We start from the raw sequence: 26,473 nt of genomic DNA on the forward strand, positions 1-26,473 counted from the left end.
GACTAGGAATTCTGCAGCAAGTAACTTACCCCCTGACTCCCCAAAATCTGTCCACTATCTACAAGGCACAAGTCAGGTATATGATGAAATACTAGGAGCATAGGAACAACAGTAAACCATTTAGTTTCTCAAAAGCTGTGCTGCCATTCAATCAGATCATGGTTGATCTGTGACCTAACTTCATTTACCTACCTTTTCCTTATCTCCCTAATACATTTTGTTAACAAATGTTTATCAATGCCAGATTTAAAATTAAGAATTGATCTAGCATCAATTCCCATTTGCGGATGAGAGTTCCAAACTTCTACCACCCATTGTGTATAACAGTGTTCCTTTCACTCGAGAGGGCTGGCTGGAATTTTTAGATTATCCCTCCTAGTCCTAGATAGACAAGCCATGGAAATAGTTTCTCTCTATCTGTGCTGTCTGTTCCCCTTAATATCTTGAACATTTTGATCAAATCACTCCTTAACCTTCTAAATTCCAGGGAATACAATCTGACTTTTGTTATCTCAGCTCATAATTTAACTCTTGGTTCTGTAATTATATTTAATTCTTTTTTGAATGTCTCTCGTTGATATTGTTATTTTACCCATTAACAGATTTGCCCAGTTTACTGTGGACAGTATCTGTCTCATTCTATTGAAGTCAGCCTTACTTAAATCTAGAATCTTAGTATTATTTTGTATTTCTTCCTTTTAAACACTACATTGAAGTTAACCATATTATGATGGTGATTAGATAAGAAGGATGCAATTTGGCCCATTGAATCCATGCCAATTCTTTGTAAGAGCAATGTAGCTAGTCCCACACCCAGCCCCGTTCTGTGTAAACCCGCAAACCTCTTCTCTTTTGGTGCTTATCCAATTTCTGTTTGAAAGCCACGATTGAATCTACCTCCACCACACTTTCAGGCTTTGCATTCAAGATCATAAATACCCACTGCATAAAAAAAGTTTTTCCGCATGTTACTTTTGGTTCTTCTGTGTCCTCTGGCTCTTGTCACTTCCACCATTGAAAACTGTTTTTTTCTATCGATTCTATCTAGACATCTAATTTTGAACACCTCCACTCAACCTTTTCATCTCTAAGGTGAACTACCCTAGCTTCTCCAATCCATCCATGCAGCTGAAATCCCTCATCCCTGGTGGAACCATTCCCCTAAATCATTTCTGCCCCCTCTTCAAAGCCTTCACGTTCTTCCTGAAATGCGGTGCCCAGAATTGGACACTGAGGTCAAATCAGTGTTTTAGAAAGGTTCAACATAAATTTCTTCCTTTTGTAATTCGTGCATTTATTATCAAGCCCAGAATTCTGTATACCTTTTTAACCGCTTTCTCAATCTGCCCTGTCACCTTCAACAACCTGTGCACATATTCCGCCAAGTCTCTCAGTTCCTTTATCCCTTTTAGAATTGTACTCTTTATTTTATATTGCTTCTCTTTGTTCTTCCTACCAAAATGTAGGACATTGCATTGTTCTGCATTAAACTTCATCTGCCACAAGTGCTCCCATTACACCAGCCTATGTCCTTTTGAAATCTATCACTATTCTCCTCATAGTTCACTATATTTCCAAATTTTGTATCATCTGTGATTCATTGATTAAAGCTACCCTGCCAATACTCCATGCTTGTCTAATCTCTGCACTTATACGATCTACATATCACAGTGCTCTGAGGCACCCATATACAACTCCTATTACAATCTTAAAACTGTTTCTATTTCTTAATTATATACATCAAGTCCCCTCTGCCTACTTACCTCTAGTTATATCCTCTCTAATCATTGAAATGATTTCATCCTATAATCATTAAGACTGCTTCTCCCCCTCTACCATTTTCCCTATCTTTCCTGTAGACCTTGTAACCTGGTATATTTAGTTTCCAGACCTGACCATTTTGCAGCCATGTCTCAGTAATGGCTACAATGCCATAGCTTCCAAGTTGAATTTGTGTCTGCAATTCATCCAGTTTGCTCCTTTTACTCCCTATATTTATATTAAGAATAATTATTTGAGGCTCACACCCAAATCTGTCCGGCTGTAATGTTTTACTCACGCATTTCTTATTTTTTTCTGTTGGTTTAATTATTTTGCATCTTTTAGTTTCCCTTTGCCTCTAGTGTCTAAAGCACAATTTCTGACTATTACTCTACTCTCTTCCCTGTCGTTTGTTTAAACTACAATTTATACCTTTTCCACCTGTACTCACCCCTCCACTTACTAGTTTAAAGTCCATTTAATCCTTCTGCTAGGAACCTGGTACCAGCTGATTCAGTTGGAGCCCATTTCAACAGTACAATTCCTTCCTTGTCCCAATACAGATGCCAGTGTCCCATGTAAGGGAACCCCTCCTTCTCACATCTATCCTTAGGACAATTTGCATGTGGCTTGTGTAATAATCCAAAGATTATAACCCTTGTAGTCCTGTTCTTTAAATTAACTCCTAGTTCCTAGTACTGTTCCAACAGGAACAGAAATACCTGGAAAAACTCAGCAGGTCTGGCAGCATCGGCGGAGAAGAACAAAATTGACGTTTCGAGTCCTCATGACCCTTCAACAGAACTAAGTAAAAATAGGAGAGGGGTGAAATATAAGCTGGTTTAAGGTGAGGGGGGGTGGGGGGAGATAAGTTGTTGGGGGAGGGGGGGTGGTTGTAGGGACAAGCAAGCAGTGATAGGAGCAGATAATCAAAAGATGTCACAGACAAAAGAACAAAGAGGTGTTGAAGGTGGTGATATTATCTAAAAGAATGTGCTAATTAAGAATGGATGGCAGGACACGCAAGGTACAGATAGCTGTAGTGGGGGTGGGGTGAAATAAGACTAAAAGGGCATAAAAGGTATAGATTTAAAAATAATGGAAATAGGTGGGAAAAGAAAAATCTATATAAATTATTGGAAAAAACAAAAGGGAGGGTGAAGAAAAGGAAAGGAGGTGGGGATGGAAGAGGGAGTTCAAGATTTAAAGTTGTTGAACTCAATATTCAGTCCGGAAGGCTGTAAAGTGCCTAGTCGGAAGATGAGGTGCTGTTCCTCCAGTTTGCGTTGAGCTTCACTGGAACAATACAGCAAGCCAAGGACAGACATGTGGGCAAGAGAGCAGGGTGGAGTGTTAAAATGGCATTACGACAGGGAGGTTTGGGTCATTCTTGCGGACAGACCGCAGGTGTTCTGCAAAGCGGTCGCCCAGTTTGCGTTTGGTCTCTCCAATGTAGAGGAGACCGCATTGGGAGCAACAAATGCAGTAGACTAAGTTGGGGGAAATGCAAGTGAAATGCTGCTTCACTTGAAAGGAGTGTTTGGGCTCTTGGACGGTGAGGAGAGAGGAAATGAAGGGGTAGGTGTTGCATATTTTGCGTATGCATGGGGAGGTGCCGTAGGTGGGGGTTGAGGAGTAGGGGGTGATGGAGGAGTGGACCAGGGTGTCACGGAGGGAACGATCCCTACGGAATGCCGCCAGGGTGGGGTGAAGGGAAGATGTGTTTGGTGGTGGCATCATGCTGGAGTTGGCGGAAATGGCGGAGGATGATCCTTTGAATGCGGAGGCTGGTGGGGTGATAAGTGAGGACAAGGGGGACCCTATCATGTTTCTGGAAGGGAGGAGAAGGCGTGAGGGCGGATGCGCAGGAGATGGGCCGGACACGGTTGAGGGCCCTGTCAACGACCGTGGATGGAAAGCCTCGGTTAAGGAAGAAGGAGGACATGTCAGAGGAACTGTTTTTGAAGGTAGCATCATCAGAACAGATGCGACGGAGGCGAAGGAACTGAGAGAATGGGATGGAGTCCTTACAGGAAGCGGGGTGTGAGGAGCTGTAGTCGAGGTAGCTGTGGGAGTCGGTAGGCTTGTAATGGATATTGGTGGACAGTCTATCACCAGAAATTGAGACAGAGAGGTCAAGGAAGGGAAGGGAAGTATCAGAGATGGACCATGTGAAAATGATGGAGGGGTGGAGATTGGAAGCAAAATTAATAAATTTTTCCAGATCCCAACAAGAGCATGAAGCAGCACCGAAGTAATCATCGATGTACCGGAGAAAGAGTTGTGGGAGGGGGCCGGAGTAGGACTGGAACAAGGAATGTTCCACATACCCCATAAAGAGACAGGCATAGCTGGGGCCCATGCAGGTACCCATAGCCACGCCTTTTATTTGGAGGAAGTGAGAGGAGTTAAAGGAGAAATTGTTCAGTGTGAGAACATGTTCAGCCAGATGGAGGAGAGTACTGGTGGATGGGGATTGTTCGGGCCTCTGTTCGAGGAAGAAGCCGAGAGCCCTCAGACCATCCTGGTGGGGGATGGAGGTGTAGAGGGATTGGACGTCCATGGTGAAGAGGAGGCGGTTGGGGCCAGGGAACTGGAAATTGTTGATGTGACGTAAGGTGTCAGAGGAATCACGGATGTAGGTGGGAAGGGACTGGACAAGAGGAGAGAGAAGGGAGTCAAGATAACGAGAAATGAGTTCCATGGGGCAGGAACAGGCTGACACGATCGGTCTGCCGGGACAGTCCTGTTTGTGGATTTTGGGTAGGAGGTAGAAGCGGGCCATCTGAGGTTGGGTGACTATCAAGTTGGAAGCTGTGGGAGGAAGATCTCCAGAGGAGATGAGGTCAGTGACAGTCCTGGAAAAAATGGCTTGATGTTCAGTGGTGAGGTCATGGTCCAGGGAGAGGTAGGAGGAAGTGTCTACGAGTTGACGCTCAGCCTCTGCGAGGTAGAGGTCAGTGCGCCAGACAACAACAGCACCACCCTTGTCAGCGGGTTTGATGACAATGTTAGGGTTGGACCTGAGAGAACGGAGTGCAATAAGTTCAGAGAGAGACAGGTTAGAATGGGTGAGAGGAGCAGAGAAATTGAGACGGCTAATGTCACGCCTACAGTTCTCAATGAAAAGATTAAGAGAAGGTAAGAATCCAGAGGGAGGGGTCCAGGTGGAGGGAGAATATTGGAGGTGGGTAAAAGGATCCGTTGAATGGGGAGAGAACTCCTGCCCAAAGAAGTGAGCATGGAGACGAAGGCGGCCGAAGAAGAGTTCAGCATCGTGCCGAGCCCGAAATTCATTGAGATGAGGGCGTAAGGGTATGAAACTAAGTCCTTTGCTGAGCACTAAACGTTCAGCGTCGGAGAGGCGAAGGTCAGGGGGTATAGTGAATACACGGCCGGGGCTGGGATTGGAAGATGGGGTGGGGACGGAGGGACAGGCAGAGGTGGAGGGTCCTAGATGGGTGTTGGTGTCGATGAGTTGTTGGAGCTTGCGTTCCTTAGCACTTGAGAGAAAGAGAAAAAATTTCTTGTTGATGCGTCGGATGAGACGAAGAACTTTAGATCTTGAACTCCCTCCTCCATCCCCACCCCCTTTCCATTTCTTCCCCCTCCCTTTTGTTTTTTCCAATAATTTATATAGATTTTTCTTTTCCCACCTATTTCCATTATTTTTAAATCTATACCTTTTATGCCCTTTTAGTCTTATTTCACCCCACCCCCCACTAGAGCTATCTGTACCTTCCGTGTCCTGCCATCCATTCTTAACTAGCACATTCTTTTAGATAATATCACCACCTTCAACACCTCTTTGTTCTTTTGTCTGTGACATCTTTTGATTATCTGCTCCTATCACTGCTTGCTTGTCCCTACAACCCCCCACCCCCCCACCCCCCCACTTCCCCCACCTTAAATTTCACCCCTCTCCTATTTTTACTTAGTTCTGTTGAAGGGTCATGAGGACTCGAAACGTCAATTTTGTTCTTCTCCGCCGATGCTGCCAGACCTGCTGAGTTTTTCCAGGTATTTCTGTTTTTGTTTTGGATTTCCAGCATCCACAGTTTTTTGTTTTTATCACTGTTCAAACAGGACCTCTTGCCTACTCTTCCTATGTTATGGGTCACAAAATGAATAACAACAACTGGATCCTCAACCTCCCTCTCCAATATTCTTTTAAATTGGCTTGAGATGCATCTTACCCTGGCACCAGGAAGGCAAGTAGGACTCTTGATTCTGCTTACAAAGGATGCCCTCCTCAAGGGCAATTAGGGATGGGCAACAAATGTTGGCCTTGCCAGCCACAGCCACATCTCATGAAAGAATTTTTTAAAATTGTACCCCCCTAAGTATTGAATCCCTCAAAACTACCACATTATTCTTCCCCACCATATCCTCCTCCCCACTTTGGCCTTCACCAAGGTCCCATGGTCAGAATTTCAAGATCCATGGTTAGTGTTCTGGCTGTCCTTCCAACAGTCTTTATCCTTATTCCTCACCAGGAGCAAGCACATTGTTAGGCACCATCAGTTTCTGCAGATCCTCATTCTGTATGTCATCTGGCTTCCCCTTAATCTGCATGTTATTGGTCACGCCAACTCCTACACCTCTCTACGAGATGTAACCAAAATCTGAAGCAAACTGCCCAGATATTCCTCTCCCTGTCTTATGTGTTGGACTGTCTCTAACTTGTACTCCAGTTTATTGACTCTGAGCTGGAAAGATTTAAGACAGCGACATCTACAGTAAATGTGTTCACACAAGACAGTCTTGCTGCCCCCAAACTCCCACACACTACAGTCCAGAAATACAACTTGCTCTGCCATATCTTAGTCTAGATTATTTGAATATTGCTGAAAAGAGAGACATGTTGCCGAAGCTTTCATCAGGACAAATGCAAGAATGTAAAATTTTAAATGATCACAACAATTTTTAACTACATGAGAAAAGGGTGCTTATTGGTTGGCAATGACCCTGCTGACTCTAATTGAGAATATGTTCAGGCCTGTGCCTTTTATAAATTACCTTGAGCAACAGGGAGCCTATGGTTTCCCGTTGCTTTCTCCATGGCAACACCTCAGCCAATCAGAGTCAACTTGCCAACCAAAGCAATATTAAAGTTCTATACCACCAAGTGACTATTTCTAGATTATTTATATCTACATTTTAATTTGTTGCAAACTTGTTTTTATTTTTCTACACATTAACTTGCACTAAGCAATAAAACAGTGGACAAAATTTAAATGCCTCTATTTATTGGATGACTATCTAAACTTACCAGAACTAAACTGATCTGAAAAAAAAACTCATAAATCAGTTCAGTAATGCTGATGTCACTTTAGGGGTTTTATCTTTTTCCCTGGCACTCGCACTCCCTTACATCCCAGCCCTCAGATTCTTGAACTAATTGATCAAATACTAAAAATGCCAAACACATAAGTATAATATGTATTATACATAGATATTTAATCCACATACTATCCTACATTTAAGAAGCTCCACACCGTTCAGGGCAAGGCAGTCAATTTGATTGCCACCCCATTAACCACCTTAAGCATTCACTCCCTCCACACTGTGGCTGCAGTGTGTACCATCTACAAGATGCATTGCAGCAACTTCCCAAGGTTTCTTCTGCTGCCTAGAAGGACAAGGCTATGTGAACACCACCACCTACAAGTTCCTCTCCAAGTCACACATCATCCTGACTTGGAAATGTATCATCATTGTTGGGTCTAAATTCTGGAACTCACTCCCTAACCTTCACCACACAGATTCTCAAGGGCAATTGGGAATGGGCAAAAATGCTGGCCTTGCTAATGATGCCCACATCCCCATGAACAAATAAAAAATATTCCGACTTGATCAGCTAATTGATGTTGATACCGTATTTCTTGGAATGTGGTATTTTTTAAATTGTTATTTCTTTCAGACCTCAGATCTGAACACAGTTTTTAAGGACTCATCTCCCAGTATTCCACTGATATTTGTGCTATCCCCAGGCACAGATCCTGCAGCTGACCTGTATAAATTTGCAGAAGAGATGAAATTTTCAAAAAAAATGAGTGCCATTTCACTAGGACAGGGGCAGGTAAGGAATAACGTTCCCGAATAGAACTCAACTAAGTTACCTCAATGTTTTAAGAGGGTTGTTGCTGCATCACCATGAGACAGACAGGAGTAAACAATAACACGATAATCATGGTGGTTCAGTTTCATGCTTTGATTCTCCTTCCTGAACCAGTGTAAATCTAGCAAGAATTAATGATTAGCACACCAAAAATCCAGAAATGTGATTAAAAAAACTGAGACTCTTTTAGAAAGTGTTTTCTATCAGAAATGTTAATTAAGTTCCTTTTATTTGCAGGGGCCGAGGGCAGAAGCCATGATGCGTAATTCTATGGAGCGTGGAAAGTGGGTGTTTTTTCAAAATTGTCATCTGGCCCCTAGCTGGATGCCTTCTCTAGAGAGACTTATTGAATCAGTGGACACTGACAAGGTAATTTTTTTCTGTTTTCATATTAAGGGAGCTAAACAGTTTACGCTGTATCAGTTGACCCTTTAAATAGAATTTGATAACTAGCTGGTTACAAGCAAGATTGAGGATTGTGAGGAAAATGGAATGTGTGGAAACAGCTGGAACTATGAAAATGTCATCTTAGTAAACACAACTGATCAAGGATGGATGCTGTAGATAAAACTTCTTCAGTTTTGGTCGATTCTCAGAAGATGAAATGGATTAGGTTTACAGTAGAATTTCTTGGGACCAGCAACATTGGCCAATCCATATAAGTGGATTTATTGTCTTCTATGAACCAACATATGCCTTTAACTGCCCAATATTTTAGGTAAATGTTAACATACATTAGCACCTTTTACTCAACAAAAAAAATCAATTGATACATATTAATACCTAAGAAATGGGTTCTGTTCCATCAGACAGCAGTGTCAGTTTGCAGAAACAGCTATTAGTAACTAATTTTAATCCTATGTGGGCTTTTAGCGACAATAACATAAATAATCCATCAGAAATGCTTCCATTCTCTTGCACCATGGTACAGCAGATCAGTGAAAGAAATTAGTATGTTGGGCCAAATGACTTTGTTTTACTTACCAGTTTTCCTGGATCATTAAAGAAGAAAGACTTACATTTATATAGCCCTTTTCACAACCCGAAGACGTCCAAAAACATACCACTTTGTGGTCATTTGTTGTAATGCTATTGCTGAAAGGATGGGATACTGTAAACAGACTTCCACCAGTGCTGTTCTGAATCAACTGCCTGGAACACATGACAACTACCATGGGAAGAATTTCCTTCTAATCTTTTTTCTTATTTTCTGTTTCTTGCTGGCACCTAATCTTCATTTAGTTGAAAGAAAATAACTTTTACTACTTCTTACAGCCTCCTGATGCTTCACAGCACTTTCCAGCCAATGGAGTACTTTTGAAGTGTAGCCATTGTAATTACCACCTACATATGCCTGAGGTTGGAAATAGTGACATGGACAAATCAAACTTCTGTTCCACCACCAAACAGTCACTGTGGGCAGGATTTTACAGCTCCTCCGGCAGCAGTTTTGTAGGTGGGAGGCCTTGTAAAATGCCATGGGTGCCATACCCATTGCCTACCTGCCCATCCCTGCCTCACCACAAATTTACCAGCAGCGGAGGAGGTCCACCTCCCAGTTGGCCAATTGAGGCCTTTATTTAATTAATAGCCACTCAAGGGCCTCATCCCACCCCCACTGGGATTTAACCAGCAGCGCGAAAGGCCCACGTCAATCTATCCCATTTGGCTCGGTAGCACCACGACTGACCAAGCTGGCCAAGTCCTAAATGACATGGCTGCTAGACTGGGTCTGTGGCAGGTGGTGAGGGAACCAACAAGAGGGAAAAACATATTTGACCTCATCCTCACCAATCTGCCTGCCGCAAAAGCATCTGTCCATGACAGTATCGGTAGCAGTGACCACCGCACAGTCATTATGGAGACAAAGTCCCACCTTCACATTGAGGATACCCTCTATCGTGTTGTGTGGCACTACCACCGTGCTAAATGGGATAGATTTTGAACAGATCTAGCAGCTCAAGATTGGGCATCCATGAAACACTGTGGGCCATCAGCAGCAGCAGAATTGTACTCAAACACAATCTGTAACCTCCTGGCCTAGCTTATCCACCACTCTACCATTACCATTAAGCCAGGGGATCAACCCTGGTTCAATGAAGAGTGCAGGAGGGCATGCCAGGAGCAGCACCAGGCATACCTAAAAATGAGATGTCAACCTGGTGAAACTATAAACACAGGACTACTTGCGTGCCAAGCAGCATAAGCAGCAAGTGATAGACAGAACTAAGTGATCCCACAATCAATGGATCAGATCTAAGCTCTGCAGTCCTGCCATATCCAGTCGTGAATGGTGGTGGACAATTAAACAACTTACTAGAGGAGTCTCCACAAATACCCCCATCGTCAATGATGGAGGAGCCCAGCACATCAGTGCAAAAGATAAGGCTGACACATTTGCTACAATCTTCAACCGGAAGTGCCAAGTGGGTGATCCATCTCAACCTCCTCCGGAGGTACGCAGCATCACAGATGCCAGTCTTCAGCCAATTCAATTCACTCCACGTGATATCAAGAAACGGCTGAAGGCTCTGGATACTGATAATATTCCGGCAATAGTACTCTAGAACTTGCCGCGCCCCTAGCCAAACTGTTCCAGTACAGCTACAACACTGGCATCTATCCAGCAACGTGGAAAATTGCCCAGGAATGTCCTGTACACAAAAAGCAGGACAAATCCAACCTGGCCAATTATCACCCCATCAATCTACTCTCTATCATCAGTGAAGTAACGGAAGGGGTCATCAACAGTACTTTCAAGTGGCACTCGCTTAGCAATAACCTGCTCACTGACGACTAGTTTGGGGTCCGCCGGGGCCACTCAGCTCCTGACTTCATTAAAGCCTTGGTTCAAACATGGACAAAAGAGCTGAACTCCCGGGGTAAGGTGAGAGTGACTGCCCTTGATATCAAGGCTGCATTTGACAGAGTGTGGCATCAAGGAGCCCTAGCAAAACTGGAGTCAATGGAAATCAGGAGGAAAACTCCCCGCTGGTTGGAGTCATACCTAGTATAAAGCAAGATGGTTGCAGTTGTTAGAGATCATTCATCTCATCTCCAGGACATCACTGCAGGAGTTCCTCAGGGTAGTGTCCTCGGCGCAACCATCTTCAGCTGCTTCATCAATGACCTTCTTTCCATCATAAGGTCAGAAGTGGGGATGTTCACTGATGATTGCACAATGTTCAGCACCATTCGCGACGACTCAAATATTGAAGCAGTCCATGTCCAAATGAAGCAAGACCTGGACAGTATCCAGGCTTGGGCTGACAAGTGGCAAGCAACATTCACGCCACACAAGTGGCAGGCGATGATCATCTCCAACAAGAGAGAATCCAACCATCACCCCTTGACGTTCAATGGTGTTACCATCACTGAATCCCCCACCATCAACATCCTGCGGATTACCATTGACCAGAAACTGAACTGGACTAGCCATATAAATACTGTGGCTACAAAAGCAGTTGAGAGGCTAGGAATCGTGCGACGAGTAACCCACCTCCTGACTCCCAAAGCCTGTCCATCATCTACAAGGCACAAGTCAGGAGTGTGATGGAATATTCCTCCCCTGCGTGGATAAGTGCAGCTCCCACAACACTCAAGAAGCTTGACACTATCCAGGACAAAGCAGCCCGCTTGATTGGCACCACATCCACAAACATTCACTCCCTCCTCCACCGACGTACAGTAGCAGCAGTGTGTACCATCTACAAGATGAACTGCAGGAATTCACCAGGGCTCCTGAGACAGCACCTTCCAAACCCATGACCACTACCTGGAAGAACAAGAGCAGCAGGTAGATGGGAACTCCACCACCTGGAAGCTCCCCTCCAAGTCAGTCACCATCCTGATTTGGAAATATATCACCGTTCCTTCACTGTAGCAGGGTCAAAATCCTGGAACTCCCTTCCTAACAGCACTGTAGGTGTACCTACACCACATGGACTGCAGCGGTTCAAGAAGGCAGCTCACCCCCACCTTCTCAAGGGCAACTAGGGATAGGCAATAAATGCTGGCTCAGCCAGAGAAGCCCAGATCCCATGAATGAATTAAGAAAACAAAATCCAGCCTGGCAGCTTATGTGGGTTGATGGTGAGCCATGGGGTAGGTCCTCCTTATTAGCTCATTGGAGGGCTTTATCCAGACCATTCCCCCTCCCCACCCCCAAACCACATTCCCTACCCCCCTGTCCTGTCTACCTCCTGGCCTTCACCACCCCCTCCCCACCATTCCCCAACCTCTTACTCGGGCCTTCTAGCCTGGCCCCAATGCTACCCACCCCCAGCCACTTATTTTAGCTCCAGGTCCATGGCTCTTTGGCATCAGTGACTGGGTACAGTTCCAGCAGTGGCCACTCCTGGGACTGGAGAGCTACCAACCCTTTGATTGGTCAGCATCTTGAATGGGACTTCCTTCCCAGGTGGCAGCAGAAGTCTTGCCTTAAACCAAATTAACGGCCGTTAAATACCTGCTGCATAACCCAACGGGACGGGGTGTGCTCCTCCCCAACATTTTATCCTCGGATGGAGACACCATCACCTTGTTTAATCCAGGAAGCATCACTGTGTGGGCTTTGCCGATTTGACTTTTTGGAACTGTTTCAGGTTTATTCAACAAGATATCTATTCTTTTTTTAACATCCAGGTTCATCGGGATTTCAGGATTTGGTTGACTAGTTTACCAAGCAATAAATTTCCAGTTTCAATCCTTCAAAATAGCTCCAAGATGACCATTGAACCACCAAGGGGAATAAAAGCAAATTTAATGAAAACCTACATAAGCCTCACTGATGACTTCCTGAAATCCTGTTCTAAGGTAACTTTATAATTGAAATTTTAACACATGTGAAATATATGGTTTGAATGTACAGGATACTCACAATAACAGGTTTCCTAGATCTTGATGATGGTCAGAACAGCAAGATTAGAGAATTAGAGCATGGAAGGAGGCTATTCAGCCTATCATTTCCTTGCCAGCTCTTTACTAGAGCAACCAAAATTAATTCCACCAATACATTTCCACACCCATAGCCCAGCCTCCTTCTCTGCTTTTGTCTGCTTTAACAGTGTAGCTACTCTTTCCTGAAAAAATGCAATGTTCTTTCCTTCAATCTCCCTCAATTATTCATTGGGCTAAAGCTTTTCTTCATCTCTCTTCTCACCCCTTAGAGTCATATTTTTAATAGACAACCACTCACTACTAACATCCAGACCAGAGGAAATAGTTTTTTTTAACTATTATTAACTATTAAAAGCCTTGATAATTGTGAAAACCTCTACTAAATCTCCTCATAGCCATCTCTGCTTCAGAAGAAATGGTACATGAGAACATAAGAAAAAGGAGCATGAGTTGGCCATATGGCCCTTCAAACCTGCTCCACCATTCAATAAGGTTATGGCTGTTCTTTGACCTCAACTCCACTTTCCTACCGTATCTATTCATTCCCCTAAAGTCCAAAATTCTATCCATCTACCTCAGCCTTGAATATATTTAACAACCGAGAATCCATAACCCTCTAGGGTAGAAAATTCCAAAAATACCCAGCCATCTGAATGAAGAAATTTCTCCCCATCTCTATTTTACCCTGAGACTATGGATGGAATTTTCCAGCCCCACCCACCACCGGGATGGACTCGTCCCTCCGAAAGTCAATGGACTTTTGGCTGGGCCGTTGAATATCCCGTGGCAGGTCCCGCCACAACGGGGTTGGAAAATCCCAGCACATGTCCCACAATTCTACACTCTCAACCCAGGCAAAACAACCTCTCAGCATCTACCCTGTCAAGCCCCCTCAGAATCTTATAAGTTTTAATGAGATTAGCTTTCATTCTTCCAAATTCCAGACAGGCCCATCTTACTCAACCTCTCATCATTGGACAACTCTCTTAACTCACAAATCAATCTTGTGAACCGTTATTGTTCTGCCTCCAAGGCATGTGTATTTTTTCCAAAAAAAAAGAGACCAAGTTGTGCACCGTAGTACAGATGCGGTTTCTTCAAAGCCCTGTACAACCATAATAAAGCTCTTGTATTTCAGCCCCCTTGCAATAAAGGCCAAATTGCCATTTGCTTTCAAAATTGCTTGCTGTACCAGCATGCTAAGTTTCTGTGTTTCTTCTACAAGGACACCCAAATCTCTCTAAACAACATTATTTAAAAGTTTGTCACCATTTAAAATAAAATCTGTTATCTTATTCTTCCTAACAAAGTGAATAACCTCATATTTCCCCACATCACACTCCATCTGCCACCTTTTTTGATTCTTTCACGGGATATGGTTGTCATTGGCTCAGCCAGCATTTTTATTCCCACCCCTAATTGTCCTTGAGAAGTTGGTAGTGAGCTGCCTTCAAGAACCGCTGCAGTCTATATGGTGTAGGTACACCCACAACTACTATAAAGAAGGGAGTTCCAGGATTTTGACCCAGCGGCAGTGAAGGAACGGTGATATAATTCCAAGTCAGGATGGTGTGTGCTTGGAGGGGAACTTGCAGGTGGTGTTCCCATGCATTTGCTGCCCTTGTGCTTCTAGGTGATAGAGGTCACGGGTTTGGAAGATGCTGTCGAAGGAGCCTTGGTGAGTTGCTGCAGTGCATCTTATTGCCCACGTAGTTAATCTGCCCATATTCCTTTAAAGCCTCTGTGTCCTCTTCATAGCTTACTGTCTCTCATAGCTCTGTACATCAGCAAACTTGGATACATTACTCTTGATCCCTTTGCCTAAGTCATTAATATAAATTGTAAATAACTAAGGCTCAAGCATTGATCTTTGTGGCACCCCACTAGGTACAGCCTGCCAACTTGAAAATGCCCAGTTTATCCCTACTTTCAGCTCTGTCCATTAACCAATCCATTATCTTATGTAATAACTTTTTACGTGCCACCATGCTGAATACCTTTTGGAAATCCAAATATAGTACATCCACTGGTTCCCCCTTATCTACACTGCTGAATACACCTTCAAAAAACTAATAAATTTGTCAGACATAATTTGCTTTTCATAAAACCATGTTGGCTCTGCCTAATCATATTTTTAATTTCCTAAGTGTGCTGTTAACACTGCCTTAATAATAGATTCCAGAATCTTCCTGTTGACTAATACCAGACTAACTGGCCTGTAGGTCCCAGTTTTCCTCTCCATCCTTTCTTAAATAGCAGTGTTACATTTGCTTTCTTCCATCACTGTGACTGTTCTAAAATCCAGAGAATTTTGGAAGATCACAACCAATGTATCTACTATCTTGACAGCCAATTCTTTTAAAACATTAGGATGTAGGTCACCAGGACCAAGGGATTTGTTAGCTTTTAATGCCATTAGTAATTTATACAAGTAAACTTTACATTCCTCACATTCATTAGCCCCTTGGTTTCCCGTCATTTTTGGTATGCTTTTTTGTGCCTTCTACTATAAAGACAGATACAAACATTTGTTAACTGTGTCTGCCATTTTCTTATTCCCCATTATAATTTCACTTTCCTCAGTCTCCAAGGGACCAACATTTACTTTTGCTACTCTCTTCATTTTTACATACTTGGAGAAGCTCCTACAATCAGCTTTTCTAATTCTATATTGGTCAACCTTTGCTGGTTTCTAAAGCTCTGTCAATCTTCAGGCATACTACTCATCTTGGCAATATTATAAGCTGCTTCTTTTAAGCTAATAATATCAACTTCTTCAGTAAGCCAGAGGCAGATAATTTTTCCATGATTTTGTACCTCAACAGAATGTATTCTTTTTGAGAATTTGGAATTATTTCTTTAGTTTAAAAGATTGGAGACAGATAAACAGCAGAAAACATTTAGTTTCCCAGTCAACCGTGACCAAGTCATAGTATTATAGCAATAAAGGAGGCCATTCGGCCTGTTGTGTCTGTGCCAGCTCTCTGTAAGAGCAACTCAGTTAGTTCCGTTTGGGTGCTTATTGAATTCTTTTTTGAAATCCACCATTAAATCTGCCCTCATCACACTCTTAGATAGTGTATTCCAGATCCTAACTGCTTGCTACATGAAGTTTTCTTCATGTCACCATTGTTTCTTTTGCCATTCACCTTAAATTGGTGTCCTCTGGTTCTTGACCTTCTGCCAATGGAAGCAGTTTCTCATTACAAAGTTTTGGTTGCAAGGTGACCAAGGGGAGGAACTAAATATTCCGAGCACTGCGAGAAGACAAGCAGAATGAAAAAAGTGTGTAAGTGGGGGTGAGTAGACCTAATAATAAAGGAAGATGTAAGGACAAAATCTGGAAGTATAATCAGTATGAGTGGAGATAAGGAATAACAAGGGGCATGAAACACTGGTGGGAATAGTTTACAGTAGCTATAAAGTTGGACAGAGCATTAATCAAGAAATAATAGGAGCTTGTAAAAAGGGCAGTATGATAATTGTGGGAAACTTTAATCTTCAGATAGATTAGACAAATCAAATTAGCAAAGGTAATATAGAGGCTGAGTTCACAGAATACATTTGAGACTGTTTCTTAGAACAGTATGTTGTGAACCAACCAGGGATGGATAAGGCTATTTTAGAGCTTGTATTGTGTAATAAGATATTGTCAATTAGTAATCTCGTAGTAAAGAATACTATAAGGCAGAATGATCATAATATATAATTTCACAATTAGTTTGAGAGCGACATATTTAATTCTGAAATAAGAGACTTAAAATAAAGCCAATTATATTGGTATGAAGGACAAGAAAGTACATTAAAAACAAAATGCTAAATTGAATCAGAGAGCCCGGAGGTAAATGAGCGCCAGCGTTAGGAAGAGAGGTAATACTACCTATATTATTGTCAGCATAAGGGAAGGAGCTGATTGGTGAGTGTTTTTTTAAAGTTAAGAATATTTCTCTTAATTTATTTAATAGTCTAATAACGAGAGGCATGGCATGGCACCTTATTCCTGTGGAATGTGCATCCTGTCCCATGTGGGAACTCCAGGAGGTTTCACTTGCACTAGATGTGCACATATGCAGTAAGTGGCATCAGCTGGAAGAGCACAAGCTCTGGGTTTCAGAGTTTGAACAGCATCTGGCATCATGGCAGTGCATCCACGAGACTCAGAGGTCTGTTGATAGCAGATTTCTGGATGTGGTAATCTCGCAGCGTAAGACTGCATTAGATCAAACCTTCTTATCTCTATTTGCACCACTAGTTCATCTCTCTTGTGATGAATGTTTTGTGCATTCTGATAAAGAGCATTTAATTTTAATATATTACCATTATTTCCTGCTGGATACTTATTTGATGTACTATTATTGTAAACTTTCTGACCCTTCCTGCCACACTCTACTTATCTAAATCTAGATTGCTACACTGATTGATTACTTTGACATTTCTGTTGAGATTTTTAAAACCCCCTCAACTGACCCCTTCTCTCTCCCCATTTTAGTTTAAAGCCCTTTTTACAGCTGTAGTTATTCAATTCACCAAGTCTCCTTAGACAGCACCTTCCAAACCCATGACCATTACCATCTCGAAGGACAAAGGCAGCATGTGTGTGGGATCCCCACCACCTGGAAGTTCCCCTCCAAGCCACTCATCATCCTGACATGGAAATATATCGCCGTTCCTTCACTTTTGCTGGGTCAAAATCCTGGAATTCCTCCCTCACAGCACTGTGGGTGTACCTACACCACCTGGACTGCAGCAGTTCAAACAGGCAGCTCACCACCACCACCTCAAGGGCAATTAGGGATGGGCAATAAATGATGGCCTAGCCAGTGACGCCCACATCCCATGAATGAATAAAAAAAATATCACCTGGATACTGACCTCGGCGCAGTTTAAATGGAGCCCATTCCAAAAAGCAGCTTCTTCTTTCCCCAGCTCTGGTGAGAGTGTCCTCTTCCTCCCACACCACTCTCTGAGCCACGCATTTAACTCTCTGATCTGCTTGACCCAAGGCCAATTTGTGCTTGGCTCTGGTAGTCCAGAGATAGTTATCCTTAAGATTTTGCTTTCACAGCTCCTCAACCTCCCACTACAGAACCTCATTCTTAGTTCTACCTTAGTCATGGGTTTCTACATGGAGTCAACCCTCCCATTCTAAGCTCTTCTCCCGTGCACTAAGATATTCTGAGCCCTGGCACCAAATTACCAACCTAGAACTCAGTTAATGGAGAACCAACCCTGTACTGCTTTACATCCATTTAGCATAATATAGCATAGTGGGACAAGCAGATAGCCCCTGCTCACAGCTCCTCTCATGACAGAACTGTGAAGTAGGAAACTGCAGGTTTGGCACAGTATCACTTTGCCATTACAATTAAACTTAACATTTTTTCCTTTAATTTCAGATGACGGATTTTAAGTCTCTTCTTCTATCCTTATGTTTTTTCCATGGAATCACCATAGAACGTAGGAAGTTTGGGCCACTTGGTTTCAATATTCCCTACGAATTCACAGATGGAGACTTACGAATCTGCATCAGCCAGCTAAAAATGTTCCTGGAAGAGTATACTGAACTACCCTTCAAGGTCTGTGGTGGAATTTATAATTGTAACTGCAAAGCATTTAGTTATATTTATTAAGGTGCAAGGGAATCAAAGTGAGTTAGATGGAAGGAAAAACAGCATCACATCTTTCTAGGTTTTAAAATTGATCTGCTCAGAATAACTGCCTAGAGACCCTCCGCCAAAGAATTGCATGTGGTATTTTGGGCGTTTGGAATCCTTACTGATCTTGGGTTGTCCTTCCCTGCCCCTAGTCATACTGATTAATATTAGTGTCTTTGCTTCAGGTGTTAATGTTTTGTTTAGTCTTTCTGCCATTCCTGCAGCAACCAGTACTATTCTTTTCCTTTCTGAAAGCGAGTTTTTCAAAAAACAGGAAAAGATCTCAAATATTTCAGCTTTGTTTTCTTCTTCATTCTGTCCCATGGGGTTCCTAATGAGCCTTCAGCTCATTCTCTGGCTGTCTAGGAATCAGAACCATTGTGAATTTCACTCCATGAGAGGCAGTAAATATACTTTACTGCCACGGCCCCACCCCCCACCCCCGTTTGAATTTTGGATATTAAAATTGATTCTTCAGTCATTGCATCCATCTGTATTCGATTGAGTGCTATGCTCCTGATCCTGGCCCTTGGATCATACCAATGATGGCAAACTGAGAAGCCCATTTTCATTCTTCAGGATCATCAAGGGGCAATTCTTCTTAATATAGTAGATTCTCCCAAAACACTCATTCCAGCTATTTGATTCCTCCAACACCAATATCCTTCCACTGTCCTCCCCCTTCCGCCATTGATTTAGTAATACATCCATCCTGGAGACACATCCATCCTGAAGACTCACTGCCTTCCCAAGCCAATTGAGAAGCAAACAGTCCCTTCATTACCGACCTAACGAATTCTCAACTTTAGTCCAATTTTTCCCATATTCAATGTTTTTTCTAAGTAAAAAGTGAAAGCGTTTGAATAAATTTTAAAAAAATTTTCCTGAATTACTCGTAGCAGTTCCCTGGAGATCAATCTTCAATTTCTGGAGACTCCAGGACAATCCTGGAAGGTTGGCAACCGCTAGCATGAATTTGCTGAGCCATTGTATGGACCTCCAGAAATCTGGTCAACTATCCTGGATCAGTGGTATCTTGCACCTGGTAAAAATCCAGTCCAGCACCAGAACCGTGATCCCATGACAAAGAATCCAAATAGTTGGACTTATGGGCAACGTCCTCTCTAATTTTTTTATGATGTGCACAGCCTATTCATTTAAGTGTGCTGTACTTTAATTTTTTTGTCTGTTCATACAAGCCACAGTATTGTATAGGGAACGACTTAACAGGGTGCTGCGCAGCTTATAGAGCATTGCTTATGGGTGCTGGCCGTCAACAAATGTTTGTCCAGAGAATACTCCAAATAAGGATATTTTTCCACCATATAAACTGGGCAGAATTATCACAAATGGCACTTTCTAGATCTTGTCCAGGACAGCAAGACACCTGCCAGGGAACCACCCTTTGAACTGATCGCCAGCCTCCTCTGCACAGCTTCAGTGCCCACTATGTACAAAATTATGCTGACCCAAGATATATACTGCCAGATGTGAACAAAAAGGTACATTTTGCCATTAAATACAAAAGGAAGCTAGACTACCAGTCCAGAAGCTGACATTGTGACGTTCACCAGCAGCATAAGCAGTGAATTGCCATTGCTGCACTGATTTCTTGACGCTCACCTTTAAATCTTTGCAGCTCTAAAAGACAAGAGATATTACCAGCTATTAAAAAGAATGAGCAGCCTGCCGGGATGTTGTGAACCTGATATTAAGCTGCTGTTTCCAAAGTACTTTGAATTTTTATCAATATTGTCTAATGGTCTGTTGCCCTGGCTTCACAGGTGCTGAAGTATACAGCTGGGGAGATTAATTACGGAGGTCGTGTGACAGATGACTGGGACAGACGGTGCATAATGAACATTTTGGCAGACTTTTATAATCCAGACGTCCTAGAAGAAGGTTTTATATACTCAGAGACTGGAATATACAGGCAGATCGATACTGACAGCGAGCTTGAAGCAAGTGCAGACTTTAAACTACTGTTTTTATTTAATCCTTTCAATATTTTAATGTTTAAGCAGATTTATAAAGTTAACATATTAATGATCCTTGTTCTAAATTGACATATTAAAATTAAAGAGGTAATTCAACAATTTTATGCACTCAGTGGAAGTCTTCCCTGCCATTGTGATGGGGAAATTTTTTATAGCATATACCCAAATTTCCAATTTGCTCTTCTGAAGGGCAAAGTTCCATGCTAGGAGTGAAAAGTCAGAAAAGCATCCCTTAAGTACCAAGTCACGGTCTGAGTCTGTGAGTTCAAGTTCTGGAGTGCAGAATACTGGAGCTATTTAATCTCTCTCTCTGTGTGTGGTTCAGGGATTTCCTAAGAAAAGCCTGTAAGCCACTACTATAATGGCTTTCAATGGCCTGTTCCATGCTCAAAGCCCATGTCTATGGCAATGTGAATCACATGGGCCTTGTATCCAGGTAGAATTGCTAATTATCTATCCTCTAGACCCCCAACTTCATTCTAGCTTAGAATTAAATAGACAGTTTAAAGCATAACCATTTACAAAACCTGGCATTCCTAACACCTCTCCAGGACTTGGAAACTAACAGTTTCTTCACTGTTAGCATAGCTGCTCTGGTCATTGTTCTTTCTTCCCAGTAAAACAACCTGAGCCCCTCTTTAACCTTTAACAACCAAGCCACCCAGGCTTGTCAGCAGAATTCAGAGCAGGCCACGTTACCTCCTTCATTCCTCCATTTTACCCTAAGTTAAAGACACAGTTCCAAAACATAACCATCTTATAAACTTTGTATTTGTAACATTGTTGCAAAATGGCTGCTGTTTCCTATGTTAAAATAGTCATTATACCTCAGTGTATGTGAAGTGTTTTAGAGAAAATAAAATGGCATATAAATGTAAGTCTTTCTTTAATATGCCACTGATCAGCTTTTTAAGCTGACATTATCATTTTTATGCCATATAATGTGGCAGCCTTTTAGTGTTTTGCAATAAAAATCAATTATTGCCACTGTCAATCAGATTTGTGGAAAAGTTAGACTGGAACCAGTCAATGAGTCCTGTTGATTGAAGATGGTGCTAAAAGTTGTAAGAATCAATCAGATGTTACTTTCTCTCCTCTTTTGGTTGCACATTAACTTGAAGCAGAAAACGTTCAAGATGACCTAATGGTTCTAAGAGCCTTAGGCCTGAATTTTCACTCCCGAGGCAGGTGCTCAGAGCTGTAACTCAAACACCGTGAGATAAGGCATTTTCTCCAGTGAAAATAGGGTCTGTTTGAACTCAGCACTGAGTTCAAATAGCTCTGCTGAGTTTGGGTTTCCCAAGTGTCGGAGTTGCTTCCTGCCTGATTCACCCCAGCCCCTGGCGAAAATAGTTTCTGCCAGATATGGGAACAGGACTTCTGGATCCAAGGTCTGTCCGCCATTCTGGATATGCGACAGACTCTCCATGACTCTGCAAAAATCCAAGCCATAGTTAGAGCCATGTGTATTAGTGTTGCCTCCAAAAGGATTTATATATAGCAAATAAGCACAGTATTTCAAACTTCTTCATCTTCGGTAGAATTTTTAGGGCTTATCCAGCTGTTATCCAACCATACCTTTAATAAAAACAGCTTCAATAAACCTAAAGAGAATTTTTCTTATTGTGAACTAGCTTTATTTGAATATTTTTGTCATAGCACTTGCATAAATTGCCAGGAATTCAAAATAAAACTGCACTTTTAACATAAAGTCACAAGACACGTAAAGGATATGTAGAGATAATAGACACTGGGCGAGGAGAGGGAAAATTAGAAGGATTAGCCAAGAGCCCGATGAAGAGATGAGTTTTGAGCTTTTTTTGAACAAAGTGATGAAGTGAAAAATTTCAGAAGCAAGACTTAAGTAACCAAAGGGCTTTCCAGAATATTTTATTTATGGCTTGATGGGCATAATGACAGTAGGCTCCAAAATACTAGAAAATACACCAAGAAAAGGCATAGTCAAAATTGTGTGTCAAATCCCAGACCCTGCGAGAAAATAAATCTCTCAACCCTTTTACAAATATTACTGCTGCGAAATCTGTTTTTATGTACTTTTGTTTCCCCTGAAAGAATTTAGGATATACCTTAAAATTTGACAAATTGACGTCCTACTGCACTAAAGGAGAATATGGAGCATTTATTAGAATTAACTGTAGAACAAGAGTATTGTTGAAAAAAGATGTTGAAGCTTTTCATTTTGCACTCTTCAGGACACTTTGCAAGAATACCAATATAGGGGGAAGACAACAATTTATACTGTATGTGAAGAGAGTGCTGATTGGTTGGCAAGTGGACTATTCACTTGTGTCATTTGTGGGCAAGCTCTTAGCATCTATAATTCAAGAGTAAATCAGTGAGCATTCGGAGGGACATGGGATAATTAAGTAAAACCAGTATAGATTTGTTAAAAGCAAGGCACGTTTGGAAAAATTATTAATTTCTCTTAAATAAGTGATTGATTGGGTGTAGAGAGAGATATATAGGGATTTTCAAAAAGTGTGTAATAAACCATATCACAGCAAACTTGTTACAAAAAATCATGCTTGTAGCAGAAGAAGAAAGGCAGGAGCTTGGATAGAGTTGCCTGATAAGCAGAACAGGTTTGGGGTTAATGGGTGTTGCTTGAATTGGTGAAATGTTGCAAGTGTAATACTCTGGGATCATTGTATCATTCTTCTTGATCTCTCTCTCTCATGTGAGAGAGAGATAGATATGTTTTCAAAAAAAGAATTATTTGCATTTATATAGCATCTTTCACAGCCTCAGGATGTCCCAAACTGTCTTCCAGCCAATTAAATCCTTGTGAAGTACACGTTGTTGTAATATAGGAAATATGGTGGCCAATTTGCACACAGCAAGCCCTCACAAACAGCAGTGTTATAATGACTAGATAACCTGTTTTTCTTTGGTGATGTTGTCTGAAGGATGAATATTGGCCAAGACTAGGAAGAACGTCTCTGCTTTTCTTCGAAATAGTGACATAGGATCTTTTTGTTCACCTCAGAGAACTGACAGGATATTGGTTTAGCACCTCCGACACTTCCTCGGTACTGTGCCGGAGCGTCAGCCTATATTTATGAGCTCAAGTCTCTGGAGTAAGACTTGAACCAATAACCCCCTAACGGAGGTGTCAGTGCTACCAACTGAGCCACAGCTGATACTCATTGGGCCAGAGGAAGTATGATATCAGAACTTGAAACACAAAGATGAAAGATTTGGTAAACAGTAATAAGGACTGTAAAACAAAAACTTTTAAGAGAGCATAAATATATTAGTGGAATGGGAATGCACTGGCACAGGGAGTAGTTGAGGCAGAGACCATTGCAACTTTAAAGTGAAAAGTAGATAAAGCAGAGGATGATGCAAGGCTACTGGGAGAGAGCAGAGCAATGGATTCATTAGGATTGCACCTGATCATACCTTAAGATTTTCTAAAGCACTTCATAAACAAATGGATTATTTTAGACTGTCATGTAGGCAAATGCAGTAGTCAATTTGCACACAGCAAAATCTCATAAATGGCCCTTGAGATGAATGACCAGATAATCTGTTTTTTGATGGTGTTAGTTAAGTAAGGAATATAGTCCAGGACACTGGGAGAACCTCCTGCTATACTTCAAATGGTGGATATTTTACGTCTTCCTAAACAGGAAGATCTTATCCAAAAGAGTGTGCTGAACTCAACTCCCAAACAGAAAAAGCCTGCCCCGCAGCGATAATACACTGGGGGTGAGCTAAACAGGCTGAGGATCAGACTTCCATCCCTCAGTGGACTGAAAGTCCCGCCCTTGAGAGCTGTCAGCCAATCTGATTGGCTAGCAGCTCTAGCAGTCCCAGCGGCACCAGAACTGAGTAGTGGACTTTGCTGAGACTGTAAGGAGACCTCTTGAAGAAGATCCTGACAGGTAAGCCTCGGGCATTTAGGGGAGGCAGGGAGGTATGAAGGGGGTGGTAACATCTTGGGGAGGATGCCCCTGATGCATGCAGGGCACCCCTGATTGATGGGCCCATCCTTCCAACTTTTTCAAAGAAGCCATTTCAAAAATGGCCTTTGCAATCTGTCCCTTCTGCGACTACAGTGATTAATGGCAGTGGAGGCAGATTGAGGCCATTAATTGGCAATTAATTGGGTAGTTAAGGGCCTCAGTAGGCCTAAGGGCGGGTGGCCTAGTGGGTGACTTACCTAGCCACTGTATTGTATCATGGGGGACATGTCAGGAGTGCATGGGACAGAGGTGGGTGGGGCACCCGACATACTTTATGTGGCCCCATCATTCACCACTCCTCCCACCTGGGCCGAAAACATGCCTGGCAGGGAGCCATAAAATGCAGCCCCATGTTTCCTGATTTTTTGTTTGCTTCAGTTTAATACCAGTCACCCATCTACAAGAAACACCAACAAAGGATTTTATATTAATTGTGATATTTTAGTTTGTAAATGTTGGCCTTGTGTACCAAAAGTTGGTGCTATGTATGTAAATATGTCTTTTTATACAGACCTACACTATATGTACAAAAAGCATAAATGTGCAGTTGATGTTTCTAAAACTGCGTCTCAATTCTCCAACAGGGCTACCTGGAGTATATTAAGACTCTCCCACTTAATGACACCCCAGAAATATTTGGACTACATGATAATGCAAACATCACATTTGCCCAGAATGAAACTTCTGCGCTGTTAAACTGCCTCGTCTTGCTTCAGCCTAAATCATCAACCAGTGGTGGCAAAGGAGTTGAAGAGGTTTGTTTCATTTAAATGCTTGTTACTTAATAGTGTGTTAGAACCAGACTCTTTGCTTTTATATATCTGGTTGAATTGTGATGTAGAATGGAACGTTTTTGCTTTTTCACCCTGTGTCGACATCAAGCATTCGTGGGCTAAATGTAGCACAAGCTAGTGATAAGGTAAAGCTGCCTATAGCCCCATCTTCAGTCAAGTGTTGCCAATTGCACCAGTGAGTGTCCCCATTTCTCATACTAGTCTTCATTGTGTCCTGAATAAGTCTGCCAGTTTACTCCTTAATTGTGGACAATGCAATCTTGTCTCTGAATTTAGACTGGCCTAAATTCAGTACCCTTCAAGAGAGGCAAATTCCATCCTCAAAGTGCAGAAATCTAGATTTATATTTGGGTCTGTGGGAAATGCTATTTTCAGTCAAAAGTTTGAACAAATGCAGAACTTCACTGCTGCTTTTATTCTGCCATGTTTCCACAAGGCACATTGCTCTTTAATAAGCTTCATGTAGAGTGCTGAAGTTATTTCAATTGTCTGTAATCAAAATGTCAATGCATTGGTACAAGTGAAGAATCCATTCATAAATTTAAAACTAGCAAAAAGCAGCTAATCTCCCCAAGACCAAGTTGTCAAGATGATCTGAAGAATTAATAAATTTTCTAGAATCACCTCAAAACTTACAAAAACTTTATAGACTGATATTTTTCTTCATTGAATTAAACAGCTTGTGTGTTGCAGGCAGAATGTGCTCCATGGCCCCATTAATTGCTTACTCAGTAAGTGCACTGCCTGATGCTGAGCCATACAGACAAGAAAGGTTCCAGGTTTGAACCTGGACCTGTGGTGAGTTAATTGCTCTCAGCTGCCCAGCGGTTTAGCCAATACAACTCAAGACCACAACACTTGGCTTCAGGGCCACAACAATTAGTCTCCATGCCCCTCAGCTAGAAAGTGGAAAGAAAAGTAGCTGGGAATCCCACCCCTGATCACTGTACAGTAACTTATACTGGACAGTCCACATATGTGGGCATTGGATAAGAATAGGATTGGACTCACTGCATTGCTGCTGGTAGTTGAATAGCTTATCAACACTGACTCTTTAAACTCACAAATAAGAATTTACCTGTTGCTGAGGCACTAGCCTCTATACTACCCTAGCAAAGGTTAACACCTTTGTGAGAAGAGGGAAAACACTGGGGATAAAAGGCATGTTTCAAACAAAGAATTGCTGTCAACACTGATCTTTTTCACTTGTGACTTCTAGCATGATGTGACCAATTCTTCCTTCAATTTGATACCATCC

The 26,473-nt window shown here is 42.2% G+C and overlaps 1 protein-coding gene across 1 annotated transcript in view; it reads left to right on the forward strand.

Annotated features, from left to right (window-relative positions):
• The window catches only part of dnah1 (dynein, axonemal, heavy chain 1), a 532,475-nt gene that overhangs the window by 468,551 nt on the left and 37,451 nt on the right, over positions 1–26,473 (forward strand). Inside the window, 6 exon segments of the mRNA XM_078543835.1 lie at positions 7,685–7,843; positions 8,120–8,251; positions 12,527–12,697; positions 18,178–18,357; positions 20,220–20,396; positions 25,006–25,176. Of these exon segments, the coding sequence (XP_078399961.1) occupies positions 7,685–7,843; positions 8,120–8,251; positions 12,527–12,697; positions 18,178–18,357; positions 20,220–20,396; positions 25,006–25,176 (990 nt within the window).

The sequence above is a fragment of the Cetorhinus maximus genome, chromosome 6, assembly GCF_964194155.1.
Source record: "Cetorhinus maximus chromosome 6, sCetMax3.hap1.1, whole genome shotgun sequence".
In the NCBI taxonomy this organism is placed as follows: Eukaryota; Metazoa; Chordata; class Chondrichthyes; order Lamniformes; family Cetorhinidae; genus Cetorhinus; species Cetorhinus maximus.